General features: G+C 29.9%; 3 protein-coding genes across 13 annotated transcripts; all 3 read right to left on the bottom strand.

The window, feature by feature from the left end:
- Nucleotides 1–905: 905 nt before the first annotated feature.
- Nucleotides 906–2889, bottom strand: LOC107610118 (low affinity inorganic phosphate transporter 8-like). The gene has a single exon (XM_016312197.3). It carries the CDS (start codon nt 2847–2849, stop codon nt 1167–1169), a length of 1683 nt encoding a protein of 560 aa, XP_016167683.1. The 5' UTR covers nt 2850–2889; the 3' UTR covers nt 906–1166.
- Nucleotides 2890–3794: 905 nt separating this feature from the next.
- LOC107607137 (thioredoxin H9) lies at nt 3795–14041 on the bottom strand. Of its 2 annotated transcripts, none has more exons than XM_021107593.2 (6): nt 13784–14041; nt 13296–13370; nt 12999–13110; nt 10794–10916; nt 6769–6894; nt 3795–4292 (listed from the first exon to the last, which is right to left on the bottom strand). In XM_021107593.2, exons 3-6 carry the CDS (start codon nt 13080–13082, stop codon nt 4140–4142), a joined length of 486 nt encoding a protein of 161 aa, XP_020963252.1. In that variant the 5' UTR covers nt 13083–13110; nt 13296–13370; nt 13784–14041; the 3' UTR covers nt 3795–4139. The 2 variants fall into 2 exon arrangements, with proteins under 2 accessions (XP_020963252.1, XP_020963251.1); XM_021107592.2 differs by having other exon boundaries at nt 13296–13367.
- Nucleotides 14042–16124: 2083 nt separating this feature from the next.
- Nucleotides 16125–20455, bottom strand: LOC107609467 (uncharacterized). Of its 10 annotated transcripts, none has more exons than XM_088492631.1 (12): nt 20191–20264; nt 19852–19917; nt 19706–19745; nt 19507–19620; nt 19307–19404; nt 19032–19166; nt 18765–18958; nt 18149–18196; nt 17980–18056; nt 16864–16933; nt 16695–16771; nt 16125–16500 (listed from the first exon to the last, which is right to left on the bottom strand). In XM_088492631.1, the coding sequence occupies exons 3-6, from the start codon at nt 19724–19726 to the stop codon at nt 19082–19084; spliced, it is 318 nt and encodes a 105-aa protein (XP_088348757.1). In that variant the 5' UTR covers nt 19727–19745; nt 19852–19917; nt 20191–20264; the 3' UTR covers nt 16125–16500; nt 16695–16771; nt 16864–16933; nt 17980–18056; nt 18149–18196; nt 18765–18958; nt 19032–19081. The 10 variants fall into 10 exon arrangements, with proteins under 10 accessions (XP_088348757.1, XP_088348756.1, XP_088348763.1 ...); XM_088492630.1 differs by having other exon boundaries at nt 18765–18938; XM_088492637.1 differs by having other exon boundaries at nt 18765–18938; nt 19032–19149.
- Nucleotides 20456–20665: the final 210 nt, after the last annotated feature.

Genomic DNA, 20665 nt, shown 5'->3' with positions numbered 1-20665 from the left:
GCACATATTCAATAAGTGATAATAAATTATATTTTTAATTAAATATAATTATATTTATTTGAATTGTTTTTTCAAAACCAAAAAAATTAATAAATTACATATGACAAATTAAACAACCTTCTACATATCTTTTACATTTTCAGCTTCTAAAATTGCTGGATATAAACATTGCCCTTAAATTAAAAAAATACGCTCTTCAAAACAAAATCCTCAACATTCAGCCCAATTTCTAGGCCCGTAACCATGATATCTTCATTAAGCGCTAATACACATAATTATACAAGGAGACTTCCCAACGTGATAAAAACTGAACATACCTTGCACATCACCTGCAGCAACACAAGTTGTGTTCCCTCCTCAGGCACGTGTGTTCAGCTCCATCCGCCACTGCACTTCTACATGTTTAGAAGCCATAAGAGCTTCTACACCAGAGTCGCCGCCAACCATTATATCAACCGAAATAATAGCCATCATAGAAGCCACATTTCTTTTATTGACAAGTAAAAAAAAAAATGTTTTTCACTCTGAAGCGTATTATTTTTCACAGAAGTATCAATGACATGATTTTGTATCGAATAAACCAAATCGATATTATCTCTTGGTTGCTGTCTTGACTTGCCTTTGTGTGTTGTGTGCTTTTTGATGAATAGTATCACATGGGCCTTATCTTCTCTAGAGAATGTGCAACAAGGAGAAAGAAATGACTTAAATAAATACACATATGTAGATATAAATATATAATGAAGAACTGAAGAAGAACTTATGGTGGAAAATTTACAAACTAAGCATTAAAAGTGAACATCTGAATATATACATAAAACAGAAGCATTTATTCATAATAAAGGTTACAGCAAGAAGCATTATTTCTTTTGAGTACTTTAGAGGAGCTAGAATAAAATGGGAGAGCTTGAATACACAGTAACAGACACCAAATAATTGCTTATTCTAGCAGCTCTAGAAAACAGACATTAATTATTCTTTTGGTTCTTTTTAGTATTGGCTAGGACAGAAATTGAGAACTACACTTTGTGCAAACATGGAAGCACTTATTCTATTCATTACCAAAAACATTGCACTCTTATTTCTTTCTTTTTCCTTTTCTTTTTCTTTTCTTTTTTCCTCACTTGATGATGCTTCTGGGTTATATAATTTGGATTGCCAAGGAGTTAAACTCTTAAGGTTCCTGAAGAATCATCAACACTGGCATTTCTTTCTTCCTTTGTTTCATCATCTGCTTTCATATCTGGATCATCTACAATAACACTATGGAATTCTTTATCCTCACCGGAAATTTCTTCAAGCGATCTACCTCGTGTTTCCGGAACCAAGAAAGTGCAAAAGAATCCAATCAAATTGACAACTGAAAGTCCCAGGATTGCTTTCTTCATTCCCTCTGTTTTGTTATCTGCATTATCAATATAACCCTGGACCATAAAAGCACCAATTATAGCTCCAGATTTTCCGGCTGCGGCCGATAAACCATGGCAAGTGGATCGGAATCTAGCAGGGAACAGCTCCGCCGGCACTATAAAAGTTGTACTATTGGGTCCAAAGTTAGCAAAGAACAAGGTAACTCCATAAAGTAGAGCAAACATGTGAGGCTTGCCGTTACAGTAATCGGTCGTTATGGCCGGGCTGCAGTTAGATTGTCCCCTGTATTCTCCATAATTGTGTCCAAGAAACCACATAGAAACAGACATTGCAAGGAAGCCAACAAGCTGGATTGTGTACCTTCCAATCTTGTCAATGAAGAATACAGTGCACCAGTATCCGGGCACGGTGGCGAGCAGGGCCACGACAAACATTGCTCTAGAGAGTTCATAAACCTCTCTTATGGCATTCATTTTGGAAGCCTTGTGTACTAGTCCAATCACAGGGTAGATATCTTTCTGTGCAAGTTGAAGGCTATAGAATGCAATATCCAACAAGAACCATGTGCTGGTTGTTCCAAGAAGGTGTAAACCATGCCTGCTTAGAAACTCTGATGAGAATAGTCCATAAGAGGTGCTAGGCGCAGCGTCATCAAGCCGGTAATTCGATTCTTCTGAAGGTATGTCCTTGTCTAGAACTTTCTCCATATCTTGGACAGCTTTCTTGTGATCTCCTTCCACCAAGGCCGTGTATCGCGCAGTTTCTGGCATTTTCATTCTCCAATAATATGTTAATGCTGCTGGAAATGCACCAAACATTAGCACAATTCGCCACAGAAAGTCTCCTTCAGGCTGAGTAGACGCAGCCGGATCAGCTGCGAAATCAAGAGCCGGATATGCTGATAAGAAAAGATGGGAGACAAACATGGCTACGCCTCCAGCCACCAGTATTCCAACTCCCTGCATTGCAAAGACGGCTGCAATGAAGCCGCCTCGAGTCTTCTTGTTCGCATATTCGGACATTATCACGGCCGAAAGGGGGTAGTCTCCTCCAATGCCGAATCCTAGCCAGAATCTAAAGAAGCATAGAGTTCCCACCACACTTTTTGATGTGGAACCAAAGGAAAGGCCTGATGCTAAAGCACAACCAACCATGGTAGCAAGAGTTATTCCATAAACCTTTTTCCTACCAAGCTTGTCTCCAAGCCAGCCAAAGAAGAGTTGTCCTGCAAGCGTTCCGCACAGCGCCACGCCTGTTATTGCGTTGTTCACATTCTTTGGTAGCTTTCCAGGGTCATGACTAGTAGGATCATAGTAGTAAAGGCGGCCGATAAGCTTTGCTACGGCCGTGATGCAGAAGAGATCATAGGCATCAGTAAAGAATCCCATTCCAGCAATTACAATTGCTTTGTAATGGTATCTTTGTGTCTTAGCTTTGTCAAGTTCTGAGAAAACATTTTTGCTTGTCGGTGTTGCCATGGTGATGATCAAAGGATGGTTTTCAACCAGGGAAGGTAGGCGAAAGGACAGAGTAATGGCATGCTTAGTTTATATAAATCAGTTTCAGGTATGTTTCTTACTCACTTTGGATTTATTAGCTGCAAAAATTTGTCATAGTTAACGAATATATCTAGAAAAAAAAAACGTTGGTATTAAAGAAAATCACTTTGTTTGATGTTAAAAGGTTGAAAAAATAAATCATTCTCTTGTGTGTAATTTTGTATACGTGGTTAAGCTGCAATCAGTTAGCACCCTAAGATTGAGGCATTGGCTTTGTTCTTATCTTGTTTGATATTGCTGCTTCCATTTAAAAACCCTTTTTGTCTCTTTATCAGCGATCATTTTCCTAGGTTTTGTTTGGAGTATTGTAGGATGTACAAGAAGATTTGATGAAATCCATGCAAACGTTTCTTACCAAGATAAGCCTTTGAAATTGTTATTTTATTATTCTCATTTTACCCACATTTGCATATGCACATTGTTATAAACAAATTCTAATAGCCGATGTGAAAGCCGATTCTTGGTTAACTAGGTCAATCTGATCACTTCGGTTCAGTTTTCAAAACCATGAACAAATTACTATAGTGATTTTCAAGGAGGAAAGAGTAAATTTGTTATCCTTTTTGTAGTATCTTTAAATAAAGGGTAAAGTACATGCTTTAGTCCTTAAAGTTTAAAGTATTCTATTTGAATCCAAAAAAATTTCATTTAACTTCAATATAGTCCCACCATGAAGTCAAAATTAAATAATTAATAAAATGTCCTATATGACAGAAGTACAAGAACAAAGTCAATAATCTAAAGAATAACTACAAACTCCAGAGACACAAAGACAACTATAGATGCAGCAATACATTTATTTATCATTTTATAAATTTGCTATCTTTTTGTAGTGTCTTTAAATAAAATAGCTATCTGGAAATTGTCACAAAACATAAATCACTACTCGCTATTTATAAAGGCATCATGTAAATCTCGTTCCAATTTTTTTTAGTGCATCCACCCTTGTACAAAATAATTAGTGACATATTTTATATGGAGGATTTGAAGGATTGGCCACTCAAGTCTTCTCTCTCTTTAGACATCCAATGCATTACAAAAAGCAAAGTGAAAAAATGAACCACTAAATAGAACAATAACTTCCGGTGCAAGTTAGTGTACTTAGCGAATTGATCCAAGAATGATTAATTCCTCGCTATATCATTTTACTCAAGTTCTCGTTTTAGAGAGGTATTAATGGAGTTTGCAAAATTAGTTTATGATAACGTGTCATTTGCGAGATTTGGTAACTAAATCAGCGGCAAAAGCTGTCTTCTTCTTAAGCTCTACCTTGTCAGCACCAACTAGTTTTTCTACTTGATTCCCTTCTTTCAGAAAATAAAATGTTGGAGTTGCATTGACACTCCATGAAGTACTTAACTCCTGCATTTTACCAACATAATAAATCTTATTTTCCAAGCCATAGATAAGTTGAATAAATACAATAGTCCAAAAATAACCAAGGCCAGAGAGAGAAAAAAAAAGGGGGGGGGGGTTCGTTTAGGAAATAAATTTAAGAGCTGAACACAACTTCAAACCAAATAAGATATAAGAGAAAAAGAGAATGAACTACTAAAAATATCCCTTTCTAAGGATTGTAAGGTGAAGGATATTTTGTTTTCTATGTTGGAAAAACAAAGATTTTATAATTTAACTTTTTGTATGATTAACAAATTTTAATACAGTCTTTTTTATATGCGACAAAAAAATACTTTTAAAATTTAAAAAAAAATATTTTATTGCACTAACTATATGTTATATGAAATAATCTATTGGACGACAAAGAATAACCATAAACATAAGTTAATAAGTGTGAAAGTAACAAAGATATTGAGATGAATGAATGAAGATACAAATGAACAAAATAAGAAATAAAAATAGGAAAAGTTAGCGTAGTGTCTATTGTAGAAAAAATGGTAGAATCTTGTCTCAGGTGATTTGGATGTATGAGAAGAAAATCAACAAAATACTTGATTAGGAGGGTGGATGGGATGGAAGCTAAAAAAAAGGACAAAAGAGATTTACACGTAAATATTGTACTATAGACATGATACATGATAGAATATAATAATATCGTTCCGACCTCACCTAGTGAGATAAGATTTTGTTGTTATTGTTAACAAATTTTAAAACAAAATGTCAGTTTACTTTTTTTTTTTTTTGTGAAGTTTTCGATAAAAATATCAAAAATCAGAATCTATTAAAACTAATTTCTTAGATAAAAATATATAAAATATTTTTTTATAAAATAAATCGAGACTAACAAACACTAAATCTAAAATATAATATTCAAAATAAAAGAAAAATAAAGACAATGATAAATTTAGAATTATTCAATTTAATCTCTCAATATGTATGTAAAGCTTAATTTAGTTCCTCAAATTTTAATTGTTTTATTTTTTAGTTTTTAAAATTTTCAAACACGTGACTCACATTGATCCCTGGTAGGGATGGATCTATATGTAATTGTGTGGGAGCAATTGGCCCAATTATATTTTTAAAAAATCAATAACAAGTATATATGGGTAGATAATTGCTTCTATTGTAATAATTTATTTATCCCCACACTTAAAAAAAATCACTTTTAAAATGTATTTATGCTATTAGACATTAATATAATAATAAAAATTATTGTATTATATAAATTTAAAACAAATAATAACAATAACTAACAATAATCTAATTATTTAATTACTTCAAGTTAAGCTTAACTTTTTAAATATAAATGAAATTATTAATATTTAATGTTTTTATAATATATATCATTTATTTACTTTTTATTGTTTTGTTTAATTTAGTTTTGTTTATACATATAATATTATTTTCGTTACAAAAGCATTTATCATAATATTATAAAATGTCAAGTTTTTAATTAAATATAAAAAAATTATTTAAACATTTTCTATATAAAAAAAATATTATTTTATCTATACTTACCTATAACAAAAATTGTGGTTGTTTGATTTGAATTTTTATTTTTTTTATAAATTTTTTTGTCTTTCTCACATAATTTTAGGAAAAAATCTAGACACCAAAAAAAAATTGTAAAAATTTTAAATTAGTTGATTCAAATTATACTCTTTATAGATTTTGTAGCTATTGAGTTATTTTTTGTATCATATAAAAAATAATCAATAAAAAATATAACTTGACGAATATTAAATGCTTGATTAGTTACTAATATTAATAATAAATGTATTATTCATGCAGTATTATTAAAACATTGAAATAAAAAATATTTTTAAATTAATATATTTTTAAAAGTATTAATTATATTTATTTGTTAAAAACTTGAATAAACTAATATTCAAGATTTAAATATTTAAATATATTAATGTTAATATTTTTTATTAATTTGTTATATTATTTTGTCCCTATTTCTAAAATTTTTTAGATTCATTATTGGTCTTTGGGACAATTTTCAACACAAAAACGTTGATGAAACGCTAACATAAACAACAAAATACCATGCTAGAACTTGTAAAACGCACCGTTTTGATCTTAGCGTTTAAATAGTCCAAAAACGATGCCGAATCTTTTAGGAGAAAAAAGTTTTAATAAATACTACTTAAGATATTTTTTTTATTATTGGAGTGTCAAAATAAAAATGATGTTGTTTTACAAAGTCCAATATGGTATTTGGCTATCTGCGTCAATATTCTGTTAATATTTGTGTCGTCAAAAAATTAGTTTAAGGACTACTGTGAGTTACATTCACAAAGTTTGGATATTAAATAAAGATAATTGAAACTTCAGAAACTAAATTGATACTTATGTGTAAATTAAGAGATCAAATTGAGTATTATCCCATGAATTCATGTAGTTATATATATTGATGGTATAGGTATATATGACTTACAGCAAGCTGATCAGCATCCACAGTGAGAAACAAAAGGGAAGAAGAATATGTGTCCGCAAGATGACAGTAGCTTGGCATTATTTCTTTGCAAGGAAGAGACCAAGATGCAACAAAATTTGCAACCACCTAACAATATTAGTAAGTATTAATATTAATAACCCAAGTTAATTTGTTAAATAATCATTAATATATGCAAAGGACTGAAGAAGCTAAAAAGCTTTATTATTTAAGATATACCTTTTTCTTTCTTTCGTTTTTAATTAACGGTCTAATTTTGATTTTTTTTTTTGAATAATTGACTATTTAAATAAATCAATGTAACATTAGTTCTCATTTTTCATCAGTCGTCATACCCCTTTAGTAAGTGAATGAGAGAAAAAATAAGTGGGTAAAGTAATTATCAGTATCAAAAATAATTTTATAAATAAGTTTTTTTTTAATGAAAAATACTAGACTAATAAGTGTATTCATAACCAAGTTCCAAACAAATATATAATAAATAAAAAAATAAAAAACAAAATATTTAAATAAAAACACAAAAATTCTATATAAATAATATGAATCTGTGTCGTTGCGTAAATATATCTTGTGTCTCTGTCATTATTCTAAGACAGTAAAAAATACAACTTTAAAATATTTTACTAAAAATTTGGTCCCATAATAACTTATTAATGTAGTACTACCCTTATCTATATCTATATTTATCTATACTATATACATAGTGGACAGTAATAGTATCGAGTATTATAATACGATTTATTCACATGTCAATTATGCATCATTTATCATAATATAATTTGTTCATGTATCATTAATATGTTATTATTTTAATTAATTTAAATAAATATATAAATTTTTGCTCATGACTCATTTTAATCTTTAAAATTAGAGATCGTAAATCAAATTAAATGTCTCTCAAATAATTTCTCTCATTTTTATTTCATACATTTAAAATTAATTATTTAAATTTATTAATTTCTATTCTATTTTTTATATATTACATAAATATAAATTTTTGTATAAATATTTAAATATTTTTTATTTTGATCATACAATTTTCTATAATAATTTAATATTAATAAATTTTATAACATATAATTATATTATTTTAATAAAATAAATATATAATTGACTAAAATATGTATATTTTTACTATAGTCTAAATTATGCATGTTATCATTAACACTAATTAATTAATAAAAAGAATATTTATATAAAAATTATCACAATATAATTTGTTTGAAAAATATATAAAGAATGATTAAATTTATCATTTATATAAACGTTAATAACCTTTTGTTTTTTTTTTCTTTATTTTTCCTCTTTCTCATATTCATCATCAAAATCAAACCCTCACAAGGCTTTGTCAATAAACCACATATATCATTGGAATTGAAAACTGATTAATGGCCTGATTGACTAATTAAGAAAACAAACAAACGAAACAAAAAAATAATTTGTCTTTCATCGCCAGCTCCTAGTTTCATATTTTAGGTTTCTTGAAATATTTTTTTTTATTATGTAACAAGAATTTTATTTAATTTACATGTGAAAAAATAGACAAAAAAACGATATTAATACCTTTGAATTTATGAACTAAAAAAATGAGAAAAATTATTTTATGGACTAATTTGATTCGTATTTTTTTAATTTTATGGACTAAAATGAATAATAAATAAAAATTTAGAACACCAATTTTAATTTCTTAAAATTATACATATTAAGAACTACAGTTTATATTATGAGTAAGAGCAATCCTAGGGAACTAAAAGGATATTAGCCAAAAATCAGCCAAATATTTTTGGGTGAATCCAAAATCTATACGAGTTAATATATATGGATGTTTCTTCTGTTAAGTATCAGAATATTTTTTTTTCATACTAAATGGATGTTTTTTTATATATTTTTCGAATTTTTTTGTATTGCAAATGTGAATGTCTCTATTTTTTTAAGAATTTTATTTTTTTTAAATTTTATAGATATTTAATTATTTTTGCTAAAATATAATTGAATGTTTCTTTTGTTAAGTATTAGGATTTTTTTTTTTTCATATTAAATGAATATTTTTTGAAGATGGACTATTATTCTCATGTTGTTGTTGTTATTCAATAGTTCCGCCACTTCCCATATTACCCCTTCCATATTCAATGACAACTGAGCCACATATCCCTCTTCTTCCCCTGACAGCATGGTTGTTGTGGAAGAGGCTTACAACATTGGCCATCACACGTAGGGCTTTTCCACTTGAAGCATATAACAAGACACCTATTCCCATCACACTTTGCACTTTGACACTTTGAACATACCAACACACACCTGCATTTGCATTTAGAGTTTTTGCATTTCTCGCACCTGTCACATTTGCCCTCGCATTTTGATGAGCATACAACCACACATTTGCAATTGCCCGAACAGTTGGTGCACGAGGACGGCAAAGGCGATGGGAGACACAAAACGGCACAACATTTGTTCTCCTCCTTATTCTTCACCTCTTCTACTTTAAGAATCGCCACATACTTGGGACGTCTTCGTTGATCTCTTTGCCGCCGCCAAATTTATCAGCGTTGACCTCGGCATCTACCTCTCTCTCTGGGATCGAAAGTGGACTTCGTGTTGAAGTAGTTGTCTTAGATGCGCTTGTTAAGGACGTTGCGGAGAGCATGGAAGTCGCCGGCGTTTTCCAGCAATATTGGTGAAAGAGAGAGAGAGGTGTATATAATTGTTGGAGGTGGGTAAGTTAATGTGAGAGAGAAGAGAAAAGCTTTTATAGATTTTAATTAGGTTTACTTAATTAATTTTAAATTTTTTAAATTTTGAATTTAAAAATTTAAAATTAATTATTAATATAAATTAATATGATTTTATTTAGTTTTTGGCTGATAATATTTTGGTTCCATATACTTTTCCTATGAGTAATGAACAAACTATGTTAGGATAATATGATATATGGTACTATATATTGTTTATATAAGCATGTCATGCATCACTAAGGTAGTGTTTGTTTTGAGGTACTGAGATACAGAGATTGAGATTCAGTATCATGTTTGTTGGTTTAGAGATTGGTACTAAAATTTCTGACTATGTCCCTAAAATTTTAGTATTTCAGTACCTCTAAAAAGTGGAGACACAGGGACTAAAATTTTTAAAGATGAAGACTAAAACTTTAATAACATTTTATACCAAAAATACCTTTATTTCAATTAATTAATTTCAATTTTATTCTCTGTACAAATTAAATTAGAATTTCATTCTTATTTCAATTTCTATCTTCCACTTTGCACCAAATAAAATACTAAAATTTATTTCAATCTTTGTCTTTAGTCTTTGTCTCTTAATTTCAGTCTTTCTATTTCTATCTCTCCACCAAACACTGTCTAACAGACATATAATCTCTTTAGAGGAATGCTAGGGGGTCAGCAATTTTTATAATTTGTAGCCATCAAATAACCATCAAAATGGTTATAATGGTATGAAATTGATGTAAAATTTCATCCAATAACTCACTTTTCTTTGTTAATTATATGCTGACCAAAATTTAACAAAATTGTTGGCCCTAGACTTTTCCATCTCTTTATTCTACATAGTTGCATTGAATGCTGTTCTAATACATGATATTGACTATTTATATAACCATGCCATGTCAACAACATGGTGTTAATAGAAACTATATATTTGAGGAGCTAATGTGAATTACACAATGAATTTAAAGTCTATATCAAAACACTTTAAATTTTAAGGATGAATTTAAGTTTGTTCAAAAGTCAATTTAAATATTAACTCTGCTCTTATATAAATTGCGCCAATAATAATATTTTTAATGAAAAATGCTTACAAGTCGTTAAAATTTATTATTTTTTTGTCATCACTTTTAGTTATCAATTTAATTTTTTTAATTTAATAATCTAACAATATATTTTTAACCACACTTTTAAATATTAATAAATGCTGTCTAAATATAATAAATTCTGATTTTTTTTAGCATTTCTCATTGTTAATTATTCCACACGGATTATATAAAGACTTACAATCTTGCCGTCTGTGCTGGCCTGAGCTAGCATTGTTTCCCAAATTTGCATGGAAGTTACGTGATGCACGTTTTTGGAGGAAACCTCTCCAGAATGGCTCTCACCACCATCACCTTCAGATACCTGCACAATTAAATCGACTAATTAATAACAAAAGGACAGAAGACACAGAATGGAAATAAAATCAACATTGTAATTTGTAAGCGAGATAATATTTAATTTGATCCCTAAACTTGCATGTAAGCCTCAATTTAGTTTCTAAAGTTTTAATCGTCTTTATTTAGTCTTCAAACTTTGCGAACATAATTTATGTTAGTTTTTGAAACAATTTTCAACCTACAAATGTTAATGGAACACTGTCATGGACTGTCAGATGCCATACTAAACTTTGTAAAATGATGTCTTTTAATTTTGGCACTCAAATAACTCAAAAACATCATCATAAGTGGTGTTTATTAAAATTTTACCTAACAAAATAAGTGATACGACGCAGTTTTTGAGCTATTTGAATGCCAAAATCAAAACTGCATCATTTTACAAGTTTAAACGTGACATCCGACTGTCTATATCATCACTCCATTGATGTTTTTGTACTGAAAATCGTCTCGGAGACTAATATGAGGCATATTTATAAAGTTTGAAGATTAAATAGAGACAATTAAAATTTCAAAGACTAAATTGAGACTCGCGTATAAATTTAGGGACCAAATTGAGTATTAACTCATTTGTAAACGTACAACTCTCACATTTCAGCTCGTCTCAAAATTAAAATAACAAGTTTGATGAAATTAACTGAAAATTTTGGTATGATGGGAATTACTATGGATGAGTTTGATAAGTAATAACATTCATGAAAATTTTTACTCTATAAGCTTTATGAAAAGTTTCGCCTCAGTTTTACTCTTTAACCAATATATCTTAATGGAAGAAATAATAGTAAGAATTGAATAATCACTGAATTAAAAAAGATATCATTAACGAGAAACAAGCTTTTAAAATCGTGCATATATACTGTGATATACAGTAAAAATGTGTAGAGGATACAGAAAGAGAGTAAGGACTACGAGCTTCCTAAATAAAAAAAATATTCAATTTGATTCTTGATCTTTATTTTTATAGGACTGATTAGCTCTTGTATAAAAAAATAAAATACTGACACATGGACTAATCAATCTCATAAAAATAAAACTTAGGAGTCGGGTTGGGTATTTTTTTTAAGAATTTCGTTATTTTTTGAGATAATTATCAGAAATCGTTTATAATTTTTCTCTAAATAAAATATAAGGCTAATTCTACAGAATTTATTATTTATTGTTAAATTTTTGTCAAACTTATATTTTTATAGTAAATTTTAAATATTTAAAATTTATTAATTTTTATATTAATAAGATTTAAATTATAATTTCTTTTTTGCAATGCTAGATTTAAAAGTGTACATGTTCGAGAAGTGGATTATCGAAATTGAACATGATTATTAATTCCATCCTTATTTCTAAGTGGCAACGGTTGGAAGCAGTAGATTATCTTTTTTAAATTAGATTAACACTAAATCAAATTAAATTAGATATATAATAATTGTTCAAAATTGAAATATAACAATCGTTTAAAATAAATTTAATAACTAGATTGAAAATTAAAACTAGACTGATATAATTTAATCATTATAAATTATATCAATTTTATTTTTTTAAATTGGTCCAAATCGTATTATAAGCACTATTTTTTTTCTCATTTATACTGTATACATATATATCGTTTACATATATCGTTTACAGATACATATATACAATTATACATATGGGATATATTTTATTGTGAACTTTTCATATCTCGTTTGTAAATAAAATCTACTTAATTAAAATATTATTTATTTTGTTTACGCTATAATACAATTTAAAAACGTAAATATTTTTAAAATTATATATATTGATAAATAAAATATTTAATTTATTTATTTATATAAAAAATTTTAACCTTTAAAATAATAAAAAAATGCCAAAAAGACTGTCTATATAATTTATAGAAGTGTATAAAGTGAAAGTAAAAGCATATAAATACCAGTGTCTAATTAATAGTTTGTAAATTTAATTTGGTGTTCTAAACACGTAGAATTTTTCTATACCAAAAGGGCTAAAGTGTTTATGCAAGTTTAAAATCTGAAACAAAAGAAAACCATACCAAAATCCAAATTAAAGAGAAATTTACCTTACAGCACAGAAAACATGATGGACAAGCAAACTTGAAGCTTGGGAACTTGGAGCTTGGCAACTTGGAGTAAAAGGAGCCCATTAAGAAATTATAACCTTATTGCAGGCTCCTAAGAAATTAAAAAAAAAAAAAAAAACATGCAAGGAGCTCTATTAGACTCATAAAAATCCAAAAAGGTGAGCATTCTTTAAACATGTTTATATTAATGAAATTTTAGTATTTATACGTTCCATATAAAATCCTTATTAATTGTGAATAGAAATAATAACATGTATGCAAAGGAGAGATATATACCTATGATGAAGCATTATTGTTGTTTCTATCTGCTGCCTTGTTCTAAAGCAGCTTGATGCTAGAATATACTTTCTTCTTGTTTCATATATATGTAGAGAGAAACAAATAAACATGAGTTCATCTCAGTGAAACAGATTAAAAGAAATATTGTTTCTTACATCATGAAATTGTGTGTGATAAATTACTACTCTAATCTAATCTCCTTAGGCAATATTACAAGTAAAATATTTCTCTCTTAATTTACAAAAAATTAAACTAACATTCTCTAACATAATATGATAATGATGATCAAAGAAAGGGTACAAGAAATTATATGAAGTTTGCAACGAACAATGTAATGTATCCTATTTGCAAGGCATGACATCTCATGTTAAATCAGATCTTCAGAACAAAATACAAAAAAAAAAATTAAGTGGAAATTAGAAAGGTAAAAGAAGAAATTATAAGGATCAATATGATTATTACAACGTAACGAAAAGGGTTTAAACCTTTATTTGATCATGTGAATGAATTAAAGCTAAGTCGTCAATGACCCCTTCATATTCACAATTTCTTGTCGAATTCCATGATTCAGCTCAAATAATTTGACAAAGTTTTAATTTCTTCATACACATAACAATAATCTGCATAGAATCCTAAGAAACAAATAGAATTGAGAAAATTGATGATACTGTTATTGAATGCAAAAGGGGGATCTTCTTGTCATTCATGGACCTTGGAAGGGGTCAATGGCAGAAAGAAGAGAACCCCTTTTTTATGTAGCACCTTTTTTTCTTTCATATTTATCATTTCACATTATTTTCTAAATTATCATAAAGATTGAAAAATAGTAATAATATATTACTTATTATCTTGAGCTTTATTTGTTGGTCTGATTGAAATAAAGCAATAATCTTTTATAATATATTTAATTAGAAAATACATCGTTTTACACTCTTTCTCCCAAAAAAAAAAAAAAAAAAAAAGAAAAACAAACAAACAAAATAAAATAAAACAAATAAGTTTTACACTTATCTCTTGCATTTGACCCACGGTGCCACATCAAACACTTTTAGGAAATGGCATAGCTTTCTTGTCGTTAGTTTTTTCTTGTTAAAACAATAAAAGCATTCTTGCATCTTCTAAAATCTAAACCCATATAGCTTTCTTTTATATTACTACAAGATTTAGATCGCGCTAGCTTAGGCTAAAATAATATAACATAGCTTTTATATAAGAAATAATCATTTAATAAAAAATTAAAAATAATTTAGATTTTGTTTTTGTTAAGTTATTTAAAATTATTGTTTAATTAGAGTCATTTGTATATGTTAATTAATTGTTTACATTTATAAGTCAAAAATAACCTTTTACAAGATTGTTCCTTTGTATCTTATTCTCTAATTATAACAAATTTCTCTCGTTAAAAGAAATAAAATAATAATAACTTGTTAGATAGATCACTACAGCATATTCGATCGCTCGGTATTATGGTTCTGAAAATCGGACTGATTAGTTGAACCGATCTAACCAAAAACAGGTCATAAAACAGTTTGGTCTAGTACTAATAACCGCTAGAGAAAAAATCCTTTAAAAACCGTTAAATCGGTCGAAAACCAATCTGTTGAACTGGATTAGTAATAGTCCGGTTCTAAGAAAACAACGTTGTTTTATTATTTAAAAAAAAACAAACAAAACCAGCCCATTCATGAAACACCCCCCTTTTCTCCGAATCGAGGATCATTTGTGCACCCATTGACCCCTTCTGAAGCAAAGCAAAGAGAATTCTAGCTTTAGGTTCCTTGCCGCCGCCATCCCCAGGTTCTCGCCGCCTCCACTTCTTCCTCTTCTCCCTGTCCGGAACTTAGGTAGCTCGACTCGTCGTCCCCATCTTCCCTGGCTTCTCTATTCGTGGCTTGGAGCAGCTCGCCGTTGGATCGCCGCTTGCCGTCGCCTCGCCTATCGCCGTGGTCTCGCCGTTGGGTCGCCGGTTGCCATCCATGTCTCCGTCGAAGGTTAATGATGGCTCTGTTTAATTTTGCTTCTAGTTACTGATGACTTTGTTAGTCTGTTTAATTTTTTTTCGCATCTTTTAATTTTGCCATGGTTAGTGGTTACTGATGAGTGATGAGTGATGGCTCTGTTTAATTTTGCTTCTGATTATTGATGGCTCTAGTTAATTTTGCTTTGCATCCGCTTCTTCCTTTTAATTTTGCTATGACTCTGTTTAATTTCGTAATGCTTGGTTCTTCTTGTTCTTTTTAATTTCTGGAATTTTTGTTCAAATTTTTGTGTAATGCACTACAAGAAACATCGTTAAAATCGACGGCCAAATCGACGGCTTAGCCGTTGATAATATTAATTTTCGACGGTAAAATAAACGGCGGAGGTGGTCGCTATAAAGCTTGTCGATTTTTCAAAATTCTAATAAAATCGACGGCTTGCCTAGCCGTCGATAATAATTTAATAAAATCGACGGCGTTACTGTCTATAATATGAGTTTGAAAATTTTACATTCTTACTAAAATCGACAAGGTTGTCGTCGATATTTGATTCAATAAAATCGACAGCGTTTTCGTTCATTATATGCTTACTAAAATCGACAACGTGACTGTCGATAGTTGATCCAATAAAATCGACACAGTTGCCGTCGATTTTATTATTTAGATACCGACAAATTCTTTGTCTATATTTAATTTTTCTTGTCTATTTTAAAATTAAAAAGCGACAATCATTCCGTTGATTTTAATAGATATATTTTAATTATTTTTTCTATTTGAAAAATAGTAAACAATTAATGCAAATAAATATAAAAATAAAATTTATATAGAATATAAATAACAAAACAAATAAACTTTTAAATATAAAAATAAAATTTATACTAAATATTAGATAATGAGTTTACAAACTTATCAAAATAATAAATAATCCTCTAACATAAAAGACTCAAGACAAAATAAATAATTAAACTTAGACTTATATTCGTTTAAATTGAAATCCACTAATAATACAAAATATTCAAAGCAAAGTAATTAAATAACCTACTCATACTCGTCTAAATAATCATCCGAGTCATCAAGATCGTCAGAATCATCCAAGTCTAAATAACCTAGGCTTCCCCTTTCGGCCTCGGTCTCGGCCACGGCCGCGGCCGCAATCTCCGTCTCAAACAACCATATTTATTCCAACTTTTCAAATTTTTTGATGTGGGGGCTGCTTCTCAATACTGTATTAAAAGGTAAGACAGAAAATTAATGAGATTAATTTATCTAAAAACTAACAAGAATGGTTCATGCAACTTTGCAAAGGAAAAAAAGCAGCTCCTATAGTAAAATTTAAAAGAATTCAGGTATAATTACAAATAAAATTGCATAATTCCAATAATCAGTGGGCTAACACTAACTGTGATTCATTCATTACCTTGGCAACAAATAGAATAGTCTTCAGTCTTCACCAAAAGCATCTAAAATTGGTTGTGTAATTTTCTCAGCTTCTTCCTACCATTAACAATGACGAGGAAAGGAATTAAGTCAAAAGAGTTTCTTTCTTTGGAAATAAAGTAGAAAAGTAATTTGAACAAAATTCTAACCTTTTCAGGATTTTTCTGATCATCAATGTATAAAAAGTAATCCTCCACAGGAGAAGCTACAACCAAATCACTGGAAAATATAAACCAAGGATTAATACACAGGTTAGTTCAAGTTGCAGAAATGGACCACAAAGTAGGATATTGAATTGTGCATAGAGTTACTCTAATACACTATCATTTAACACAAAAAACTTAAAAATGAGAGCCTATTATCACCAAGAAACTATCCTCTTTCACCTTTTTTTTCTTCTCACTCCTTCTATCACATGGAACAGGGCCAAATTGAACTTCACAACTATCTTACAAGTGTCTATGAAGAGGGGGATGCAAGATTCACCTTAATTACCATGATTCAAGCACTAAACCATGCCAAACATGGGGTTGACATCCTATCAGGCACTCAAGTAAGCACTAAACCAGGCCAAATACGTTGGACTTTTAGAGTAGTGTGATTATTATTCCAAGTCTTAGTTGTTGAACTTTTATTAAGGATAATAAATATGCAGAGCATACTTGTTCACTTTATCAACTTTATTTTCCTAAAATCTTTCAAATTTTAATTTTAATAATATTTTTTAAAATATAATAATTACATAATAATCACAACATAGTCCAAATAAAATGACCACTTATATATAAGGCTAGCTCTTTAAAATAAGAGGAGAAAAATTAATTAAAGTTACCTAAAAGTCTAAAATATAGACTTTAGGTGGGTTTAAATGCCAAATATAGGTATATTTAATTAATACTAACTAATTTTCTATTTTTGATATTATGCTAATGTGTGTGGGGATGTAGCCAGAAACTATGTAAACCTTACTTAACAGTTAACACCAACGTAATATTTGAGGGCAGGAACAACTTTTCATCAAATTATTATTATTTAGCACTAAATGAAGACTTTGAAGTCACATTATTTTTAGTTACACATATAATGAAAGTTCAAGAAGCATACGTAAGTAATTTATGGGAATCACGTTGTTACCTTTCTTATGCAATTCACATCCATATACATAGATAATGAAAAGAACAAAAATCTTGCAGAAGGCATCTATTTTCTATAGTATACATACATATATAAACATAACCAAAGCACAGAACTAAGCAAATACTTACCAAATACAGTCTCAAAGGACATCATATGATATAGGATTTCAGGACCATATAGAAAGATGTAGTTAGATTTATCATTTCTGCACGTGAGAGTATGAAATGAGAAAGAAGATCTATATCTATATTAGGAGAATCTATTCTATTATGTGCATAAAAAATCACTACACAATACCTTAATTATTCAACCCCACACCCCTTCACAACTTTTCTCTTAACATAACTGCAACAACAGACAGAGGAAAAAAAGTAAATTAACCATCAACAAGAAGGTATCTTACTCAATTCACAAACACACAAATACTTCATTTTTGTTTTAGAAGTTAGTCTGAATGTATTTTTTAACCTTTCAAATAGCTTTGGTTGTTGATAAAAATTTAACTAACAATAATGAGTAATCTCTTCCTCTAAATTTAAATGGCTAATAATCTCTTCCTCCAAACTTAACTAACCTTTCAAATAGATGACTAATAATTCATTTCATACTATATATTTCAACAATATTATTTCTTTATTGCAATCCATTTAATATTATTTCTGCACTCTCAAGTCTGAATCTCCATCTATATTTCATTATTCTCATCACAGAAACTAAAGCATTATTTATCAGTTTAGCTTAGCTGCAAAACATAATTGCTATAGCAAAAAAGTTTATTAGCTTTCTATTATTACCTTCTAAAAGGTAGCTTAAAATAATGACTATGAGCAAAGTGTGGCACATATATAATTAGCTCAACTGTTCACATTATTTTTGTATAGCAACAGATTTAATTACTTTATCATTCATTCACCTTCATGGACTCAACTCCTTGTAGTTCTTGGCTTCAAGCCTTGTTCTCTCTCTTGGCATTGGTTTGGGTCTTGAGCTGTTGTGGAGGTGTTTGTGGAGGGACCACCCCAACAAAAGTGAGCAGCTTCTCAAAGGTGGAGGATGCTGTGAACTTCCATATTTATTATGGCCAGACCTTCAAAGTCATTAAAAATGCTATTGATGGCCAATCTAGAATCTACAATAATATGAGCAAAACATAGCACTATGAATATAGCAATCATTGTACCCCTCCAGTGCCAGCAGCCATTGCAAGAGCAATGAGAACACTAGCTTTCTTTAGAAAGCTTCATGAATCAGATCCTGATATGCACTATATTGGGAGGCAATGGCTTGAGAACAAATTCCTGCAGTGTGAACCAAACTACCATGATTGTATAGTTAGTCATGTTCTCCAAATGATCAATGCACAACAGCAAACAGTTCACAGCAGAGTCAACTACACATTTTCCAACCAAAGCAAAAAAGAACAAGATTGGGAAAGAAGCCAGCAAAAAAAATTACAATTGAAGTTTCGTTGCTTCATCCTGATTGGCAAAACAGAGGTCTATATTGCCAGACTCCAATAACTTCATAAGTGGTGGCTTAAATTTCCTCACCATCTTGTCAAAGAAAAGAAGTATTAGAGAACAGTTAGCTTCATTAATTTTTTCATAGAAGAGAATAATAAAAGAAGAAGAAAAACAAATTGTGGCGGTTAGTACCTCAAAACTGGCCAAATCCAAAGAAACAAGAAGACCTTCCTGTTTGGCCAAAGAGATTGCTGCTTGAATAACTTCCAAATTGAGAATTGCATACCTCAAAACCAGCCACAAGTGCTACAAAAAAGAAAAAAATGTGATTGCTTCTTTATAATACAGAGGCATTTTAGGAAACCTGTGTAAAGAATCAGTGAAAACTTACTCTTGAGAAACTTCGATGCATTTGGAAATGTCTTCAATAGCTGAGAAGTTTCAGAAATAAATATATGAAAATGATTGATCACATTTAACAAAAAATCATGCTTTGTAAGAAGAAACTGATGCAACAAATAATTTTAGTAGAAGAACCTCGGGTATCTTCTTTTCTTCTACAAAATTATTGATTAATCTCAGACTGCAAGAGATGATTCTTCCCTGAAAATTTTTTATTGATGAAAAAAAAATCAATTGAAGAACGAAAGAGAGAGAGTAACTGATTTTGATTGAGCACGGTCAATTGAAGGCAGCAGCAACAACGGCACAGAGAGACGAAGCGATTGATGAAATGTGGTGAATTGATTATGCTAACTAGGTTTCAGTGATGCGATTGTTATTAACAAATGCAAATTCAGAATTTCATTATGAAAATAGTAGATACAACAACTGCAAAAATAAGTATAATAATCAGAGAGACTGAGAGAAACTTACATGAACAGGATGGCGCGGCAGCAGGCTCGGCGGAGGAGGAGAAGAAGAAGAAGCTCTGCTCTCTGACGGAGGACGGCGGGTTTTCTCAATCGTCGGAGAAGAAGAAGCTCTACTGATCTGCTCTCTGCCTCTCTCCGTGACGGTGACTTCCTCTCTGGTCTCTACTCTCAAGCGTTGGAGAAGAAGAAGCAGCAGCAGCTTCACTCCAAACTTTGAGTCTGTGGAGGTTTGGGGTTAATGTTTGGGAAATTGATTGAAACGGAGGACGCGGGTAATAAACGCGGGCATAATTTTTTGTTAGATAAAAATCGACGGTAAGTTGGTCGATTTTAGTTAAAACAAAAATTAACATATTAATCGTCAATTTTATATAATAAATTTAAACCGTTCATCCTATTGCAAAAGAAAATCTCCATCGTTAAAATTTATCGACGGCAAAAATTGTCGATATTTTAATTATTAAAATAGACAAAAG

The sequence above is a fragment of the Arachis ipaensis genome, chromosome B7, assembly GCF_059453495.1.
Source record: "Arachis ipaensis isolate K30076 ecotype BB chromosome B7, ASM5945349v1, whole genome shotgun sequence".
Taxonomy (NCBI): Eukaryota; Viridiplantae; Streptophyta; class Magnoliopsida; order Fabales; family Fabaceae; genus Arachis; species Arachis ipaensis.
This window is presented reverse-complemented; position numbering and strand designations above follow the sequence as displayed.

What these genes read in the sequence shown, in the direction of transcription:
- LOC107609467 (XM_088492632.1), bottom strand. Translation starts at nt 19,726, where the DNA reads ATGCATCGAAGTTTCTCAAGA. An exon ending in TGGATTTGGCCAGTTTTGAG is followed by an intron (nt 19,405 to 19,506) that starts GTACTAACCGCC and finishes TTCTTTGACAAG; the next exon opens with ATGGTGAGGAAATTTAAGCC. An exon ending in GAAGCAACGAAACTTCAATT is followed by an intron (nt 19,167 to 19,306) that starts GTAATTTTTTTT and finishes CAATCATGGTAG; the next exon opens with TTTGGTTCACACTGCAGGAA.
- LOC107610118 (XM_016312197.3), bottom strand. Translation starts at nt 2,849, where the DNA reads ATGGCAACACCGACAAGCAAAAATGTTTTCTCAGAACTTGACAAAGCT.
- LOC107607137 (XM_021107593.2), bottom strand. Translation starts at nt 13,082, where the DNA reads ATGGGCTCCTTTTACTCCAAGTTGCCAAGCTCCAAGTTCCCAAGCTTC. An exon ending in CATGTTTTCTGTGCTGTAAG is followed by an intron (nt 10,917 to 12,998) that starts GTAAATTTCTCT and finishes TTAATTGTGCAG; the next exon opens with GTATCTGAAGGTGATGGTGG. An exon ending in TGGATGCTGATCAGCTTGCT is followed by an intron (nt 4,293 to 6,768) that starts GTAAGTCATATA and finishes GGTAAAATGCAG; the next exon opens with GAGTTAAGTACTTCATGGAG.